Below are 7738 nucleotides of genomic sequence, written 5' to 3' on the forward strand. Positions count from 1 at the left end.
TCTTGGGCACAGGAGTGATAACTGTTTCCTTAAATTTGTCGGGAAACACGTTCGATTCAATACTCAAATTAAATAATAAAGTAAGCGGTTTGACGAGTGGCGAAGCGCAGAGACGAACTATTTTCGGTGGGATGCCATCTAACCCAGCAGGTTTATTAGGGTTCATTTTTACAGCTTCATCTAGCACCTCTTTTTCGGTAAATTTTGGTATTTCTATATGGTGAATATTGTTGTTTACTGAGTTGAAATTATGTAGGTTAGGAGAACAAGGTTTAAATGAGGACATGAAATGGTTAGCAAAGGCATCTGTAACCTCCTTTGCCGTTTTTAGATATTGTCCTTTGTAAGTGAGATTTAAGTTTTTGCTTTTCGCTCTCTCGTTCTTTACATATTTCCAAAACCGACTACTGTCGGATTTGAAATCTCTAGTCAAATTTTGAATATAACATTGATGGTCTGATTTAATATCCCGTTTAATATCTTTCCTAAGTTTCTTATATTCGGTGAGTTCTTCGGGGCTTTTCTGTGATATTTTTCTCAGTTTTTCTTTTTTCCGAAAAAGTCGCTTTGTATCGGCACTCCACCACTCTGGGAATAAACGGCTTTTTTGTCTACTATTACACAGTGGGACAACCTTAATAAAAACCTCATTTAACTTGGAATATATTTTTTCGAGTAAATTATTGGGGCAATCAATATGGTGTACATCATCCCATTGGACGTTTTCAAGTTCCGACTTTAAAACATCTGTGTCAGCTTTGTTAAAGGCAAAATATTTTGTTTTGCTGTTATTCTTGGCTCTTAATTGATTTATTTTATTTTTATAATTAAGATTCACCTCCAAAGCAGGGTGATGTTTATCTTCTTTTACAAGACCGTTCGTCTGAATAACTTCAAGATCCAAGCATTTGTTTTTGAGCCGGAAAATTTCTCTTATGTTTGTCAGGCATAAATCTAAAGTTCTGTTGTTTTTATTTTTAACATTATTCACTGATTCTAAAAGCTGTAAATCAGTAAATGTTCTAAATATTGTGACTGGATGAGGAGGGTTCAATTGAGTTTGTTCTGAGAACTCCGGTAAGTTAAAATCTCCTAGCAAAAATATACAATTATTTTGTAAGTCATGATCTAATACCGACTTAGTGAAGAGATTTACAGCAATCTCCTTTTTAGAATTCTGATGTGGAGGTAGATAAATAATGCAAACATAAATAGGTACACCAAATAGTTTAATTTGAACCCACATCATCTCAAGGAGATCATTACATAAGTCCCACTGTGCAATATGAGTAGCAGATATTTCATTTTTTATTGCAAAAACGAGTCCACCGCCTCTTTTTTTCCCTGTTTTAAATGGATCTCGATCCTGACGGAAAACAGTATAGCGCGAATCAAAAATTTCGTTAGAGCCTACATCTGGACTCAACCAGGATTCTACTAAGGAAACCATATCATAGTCTTCAGCTAAGAGATTTAAATAAAATTCCTTTGTTTTAGTTTTTAACCCGCGGACATTTTGATAAAAAATTCTGATTTCTTTTTTCTTACGAGAGGCGTTGGACTTGTTTGCATGTATTTGTCGATCAGCCGCACGGCTCAGACATCCAGTCATCTTCATCTTTACTGATGAGACGTCAGACCGGTTTGAAAATCCATCATATTTGGTGGGCTGTGTTCACCGCTGAAGTGACCATTGTTTTCCAGATGGGTGAAGACAGGATTCAAGTTCGTGCGCCATCTCTCATGGAAAGGATTAGCACTATGTACAGGAATCGGCGGCGGTGGCGGCAATGGCAGCGGCGGCCGGAATACAATTTGTTGTTGAGTTGACGGATGAACATGTAACTGTGAGAGCCAAGGAGGTGGTTGCATAGGTATTGGGACCGGACCGGGGGGCGGGGTCGACTCAACTCGATGTCCAGGAACATCGGGATACACGGGCCAGTGGATAAAAGATGTTGGCATGGTTGTGGTTGGAGCATTCTGAGATGGAATAGGGTGCATGTCTATAACTTTGTTTCTAGGAATTACAGGGTGGCATTCATTTTCCTTAATCGATTGATTGCCGTTTTTCTCGATTTGATTTTGAGAAGCCGTGTTCTGCGGTTTGGTCTTTGTACTGATATTTTTCTTCTGTCGGTTATTGTTTTTCTGTTTGATTGGATTCCTTTTATTATTGGTTTTGAATCTATTGCCCTCTTGTTGTTCTCTAGGTTTCTCTCGTATATTGTCAGTATTATTATTGGCATTTCTCTGTAATTTCTCGAAATTTTTCAGATTTTTCTGGACAAAATTTGCACCACCATTTTCGTGTTCCTGGTAAAAAGACCTTTAATTTGATACGGCAAAAACAACAACAACTTGGGAGATAGAGAAAGTGATCCTTGTATGCGGGAAACCCGGGTTTGATTACTGCCGGGATTTCTCCAAAGTGTCCTTGGGAGATAGAGAAAGTGATCCTTGTATGCGGGAAACCCGGGTTTGATTACTGCCGGGATTTCTCCAAAGTGTCCAGAACAAATATGTACTTCACTCCTATTACTACACCATTCTTATAAATGTTGACATTGTTGACCTAATGGATTTGGTTCCCTCTTTTGCAGAGGACTCTCACCAGCACAAGCCGAAATGAACTACCTAAGCAAAGTCAAGTGGCCTAATGGATTTGGTTCCCTCTTTTGCAGAGGACTCTCACCAGCACAAGCCGAAATGAACTACCTAAGCAAAGTCAAGTGGCTGGAGATGTATGGCGTAGACAACCACACAGTATTAGGGAAGGATGGAAATGAATATGCACTGGGCTTGACACCAACCGGTATTCTAGTGTTTGAAGGGGTGCAGAAAATTGGACTGTTCTTCTGGTAAGTTAACGTCAAAAATGGCACAGGGCAGAACAAACGAGTAAAGGAATTTTAATCATGTTAGGCTTACTAAAATGCTCGTCACATCTCCATAATTTATATTCACATCTCCATAATTTATACGATGACCGGAAAAATGGCCTAGTGGTCAAAAAATCCGATATTTGTAACAACATAATTATGATGACTTGGACTCAAACTACCAACCTCCAGATCTTAAGTCCAACGTATTAACAAGATAGCCAGTTATCATGTTTTAAACACCATGTATGACTTGAAGAAAAAAATCTTGTTTTCTGTTTCTGAATGGTGTTCCAGACTCAAGATAGGGAAGTCTAAAAATATTGAAACTCTGAGTAAAAACTAATGTTACTTATACTGTTAATAAGCTATGTCCACACATAGGCGGCGCCGTCGATCGACGAGGTGATCCTATGTCGTCGAGGCAGCATACACAAGTTCAGTCGACTATGTGTGGACACAGCTTTAGAATCATTAGATAGATTATATAATTATTTCACTCTCTATTTTACACCTCTTCTATTCCAGATTACATAATGAGAAAGCATGTAAGCACCTGTGGAAGTGTGCCGTAGAACATCATGCGTTCTTCAGATTAAGAGGCCCGGTCAAGGGACCTTCTGCCCGCCAGAATTTCTTTAGAATGGGATCACGATTTAGATGGTGACAACCGGATTCTTAAATGTCATAGGCTGAGTGCATATGAAAATGTCTTGGAAGATATGGATTGCCAAAAACTTACAAATACAACCACATAACCATTTAAAGGAAAATGACCAGTGACAACCGGATTCTTAAATGTCATGGGCTGAGTGCATATGAAAATGTCTTGGAAGATATGGATTGCCAAAAACTTACAAATACAACCACATAACCATTTAAAGGAAAATGACCACACCCAAGTAAGCGCAACTGATCTATTTTTGTTTTGATTTTGACTCTTCCAGGCCCAAAATAGGGAAGTTGGACTTCAAAAAGAAGAAGTTGACGTTGATTGTAGTAGAAGATGATGACCAGGGGAGAGAACAAGAACACACGTTTGTGTTCAGGTAGGTGACAACCGGATTCTTAAATGTCATAGGCTGAGTGCATATGAAAATGTCTTGGAAGATATGGATTGCCAAAAACTTACAAATACAACCACATAACCATTTAAAGGAAAATGACCTAAAGATAATTCCTTTGCATTTGTAAACAACAACAAAAAACAACTTTTCAGTCTTCATAACGTCTAGGTCAGAAGCCACTCTCGTTCCAGCGCGAAGGTTTGACAGACAGTCGGAGCGTGAGTTGCCGGCATAAAGTACTACTTATACTGTTAATAAGCTATGTCCACACATAGGCGGCGCCGTCGATCGACGAGGTGATCCTATGTCGTCGAGGCAGCATAGACAAGTTCAGTCGACTATGTGTGGACACAGCTTTAGAATCATTAGATGGATTATATAATTATTTCACTATTTTACACCTCTTCTATTCCAGATTACATAATGAGAAAGCATGTAAGCACCTGTGGAAGTGTGCCGTGGAACATCATGCGTTCTTCAGATTAAGAGGCCCGGTCAAGGGACCTTCTGCCCGCCAGAATTTCTTTAGAATGGGATCACGATTTAGATATAGGTAAGCCTTTTCTTACTTCAAAATTAAAGATAAATTTAGCTATGTTAGGAAGTTGGAAAATGTGGCTGGATGGTCAAATAATCTGACATTTGTTACTGCAAAATTATGTTAGGCATATATAAATGCTTGTCACAAATATACACCTTGATAAATTATATGACTTGACATGAATTCGATACACTAACCTCCAGATCAAAAGTCTAACGCGTTTACACCTCTTAGGTTGGTGTTGTTGGAGTCTAAAAATAAATTAATAAAAATTTATTCCTCGAACGATCAAAACTTCGTGTCAATGGCATGGGCTATATCTATAATGATATTTTCTTTTTCAGTGGCAAGACAGAATTCCAGACCACTCAGTTGAACAGAGCCAGACGAACGGTACAGTTTGAGCGAAGACCCAGTCAGAGGTATGCCAGAAGGCAATCCCATGTCCTGCGCGAACGACAGAGGTAAATAAATACTTGATTGAAAGTTTGGTAACTTTGTAGACCTCCTTTCTAACTTTGAATAGACAAGCAAGGGTGCAATCATACATGCAATCATACATATGATTGCATAATTAAACATAGATATCGTAATTGCATAAAAATTATCCTCTCTCAGAGCTTTTGAACTTTTTTTTTAATAGGGCACTCATAGTTTAGACACAAAAATATCGTAATAAATAGATAGACGTTAGTAATTTACTGGCGTTATTTTAACTTGCAATGTAGTAAGTAGTCATTAGTAGCGCTGTCAGATTTTGACTTGGCGGGCCGGATCGCTGCCGCGCTCCTTAATAATCAAAGCAAACTATTGCTACGTTTATTTCCATTATTTTTGCTGCCTTTATTCCCATCCAAGCTACATTATACTAATGACTCCTAATGAGATACAACGGTGATATAAAGTAATGAAATGGGAGGGTCTAAGTACCTTTTATTTTGTTCCCTGTTCTGACTCAACCCGTTTGAATTTCCAGAGACAAGAAACCTCCGGGTACCAGTAGTGCGGGAGGTGGCACATCCTCCGAATGTCAAGTATCAAGCAGCAGTGTTGCCAATGGTAGCATCCGAAGTACTACCTCCTCCATAGCGAGCAAGATAAACTCGAAGCCTTTGATTTCGGACCTGTCCGACGACCAAGGCTCGAGCAATACTAGTCCCTTTGTCAAGAGAAAAACGTCCGTTCCAGGTAAACAACATGTGCTTCTTTTTCCTTGATTTTAGGTGAGCGAGTTAGAAAAAAAAACTATTATTTTCTGTGGACTACTTAGGGAAGGCAGAAGGAACCCAGATATTTCTATGTGTCAGATATTATTTCTATGCGTCCAAAGGGTTTTAAACCCCAATCCTTCCAACCTGTGTTGGAAGGATTATAAGGAAAGTAAAAAGGGAATTTTAATTGTGACAAGCAATTATGCTTTTATGCTTGACCCAATTAATATTACAAATGGTGTTCCCCGCTTAATACACTACCTACGCTAAATTTTATGACTTGAGAGTCCACCTTACCACTATACCACTGAAATTCGAACTCTGATCTAACTGATAACTCTGTTTTATAGGAGTACCAGAAGAACGATTGGATACCCTGTTGAAAAGCTTACAGAAAGATTCGGTCACCAATATCAACCTCATGGATGCTGACAACCATTCCGCTCTCTCTAGCTCTACTAACAAAACTGACGCTGGTGAGTACATCTGATCTAAAATCTAAATCAATCATTCAAGTCATTCGTGAAGAACTTGAGAACTTTTTACTTTCCTTATCCTTATAGGAAGGAAAGTAATTTAATCGGGTCAAATTTTCGATGGTCAGTTTTTTCCTCAAGTCCTCTTTGGTTCCACAGACTATGTTCATTAAACCACCATACATGAAATAATCAGCCGATTTTTCTTCAAACTTGTCACAGTATTTGAGTTAACAAGTTAACACTCAAATACATAACCGTGCCAAGTTTGCAGAAAAGTGGGCAGATATTGTACAAAAAAAAAAGTAAAACATTGGACTAGTAATCCGAGGGGGTTTGGATCCAAGTAGCGACATGAAAATTTATTAGCGTAATTTTGACGTGGTCATTTGTAAAAAGGTTTACTTGAAGAAATTGGGATTTTGGATATAGGGAACCGTAACTGCTAAGGTATTATCGTCCCGAAATCGAAGAGAGGATAAAGACAGGATAGGAGAAAGCCACCCGTTCCGAGAACGAACATTATCCGAAGACCTTTTTTAATTCCATGATTCCAGATGTGGACAGCGAGGCAGATTCCATTCCGAATAATAAAGCACCCACCATGGGCACAGGACCTCGGCCTATTCCTAAAGAACAACTTAAGTGCAATATATTGAAAGGTGAGCCTTGTCCAGGTAAAGTATCTTGGAAAGTTCACAGTGGAACTTATTGCTGGGTGCGACACTGCATGTTAACCATGTACCTTATTACTATTACCACTGCCTATTTATACCTATTACCTACTTATTTATTATAAACTAGCTTGAGGGGTGTGCAATCCAGCATATTCAACAACCGGTCCCAAGCCCGAATAAATAGTGAGGGTTAGATTGCAGGAAAGGCATCCGGATCCAGTAAAACAATATGTTCTAAACATCAAAATGATAGTACAACAAAGTCCAGAGAAGGCCTCGGAAACTGTTCATGACTCTGATAATACTATTAGGGCGTACCCTCGCGACACGCAGATGCCCCGCCTGACAGCTGTGACAACTGACAAATGGGCAAAGGCTACCGGTTCAGAGACGGGACCGGCTAAAGAAGTTAGTCAAACTCTTAGTACTAAGTTAGAAGTGACTTAGAAGTTCCAAGTACTATTATGGTCAAATTTTCAAACAATTTTGAGGATAACAATCCTAGAAATAAATGTAATTTTATGTCTTGCTTGTCCATAGCTAAAATAGAAGATGAGTTGAGAAAGTCTCCTCACATCAAATCAGGAGGTGATACTCTGGAAAGGTGCAAGAATTCCAACAAGGAATCATCCGTGTTCAACACGTAAGTAGTCCTGAGTGGATCTTGTCCACTAATATCGATCCATAATCTTTAAAATAGTGTGTTGAGTGGATCCACTAATGTCAATCCTTAGCGGTTAAAATGAAGTGCATTGGAGTAACTTTGGGACAACTGTTCTTTGAAGTACATATAAAATTTTAACAAAATGTCCTTGGTGCTGAATTCTATGGCATCACTTAGACTCGAACCACTATCCACTATTATTTTTTCAAGTTTATCTTTA

General features: G+C 38.7%; 2 protein-coding genes across 2 annotated transcripts; one reads left to right on the forward strand and one right to left on the reverse strand.

The window, feature by feature from the left end:
* Positions 1 to 1620: 1620 nt before the first annotated feature.
* Positions 1621 to 2004, reverse strand: LOC108253921 (leucine-rich repeat extensin-like protein 3). Its single transcript, XM_017448747.1, has one exon. The coding sequence runs from the start codon at positions 2002 to 2004 to the stop codon at positions 1621 to 1623; it is 384 nt and encodes a 127-aa protein (XP_017304236.1).
* Positions 2005 to 2684: 680 nt separating this feature from the next.
* On the forward strand, positions 2685 to 7497 carry LOC103521220 (band 4.1-like protein 5; the record flags this gene model as incomplete). Its single annotated transcript, XM_008486327.1, is given in 8 exon segments — positions 2685 to 2861; positions 3830 to 3931; positions 4365 to 4502; positions 4835 to 4954; positions 5467 to 5678; positions 6052 to 6177; positions 6735 to 6839; positions 7395 to 7497. Coding segments are annotated over 8 exon segments (1083 nt in total), but the record flags the coding sequence as incomplete, so codon positions are not given.
* Positions 7498 to 7738: the final 241 nt, after the last annotated feature.

Source organism: Diaphorina citri, unplaced genomic scaffold (assembly GCF_000475195.1).
Source record: "Diaphorina citri unplaced genomic scaffold, Diaci psyllid genome assembly version 1.1 scaffold4750, whole genome shotgun sequence".
In the NCBI taxonomy this organism is placed as follows: domain Eukaryota; kingdom Metazoa; phylum Arthropoda; class Insecta; order Hemiptera; family Psyllidae; genus Diaphorina; species Diaphorina citri.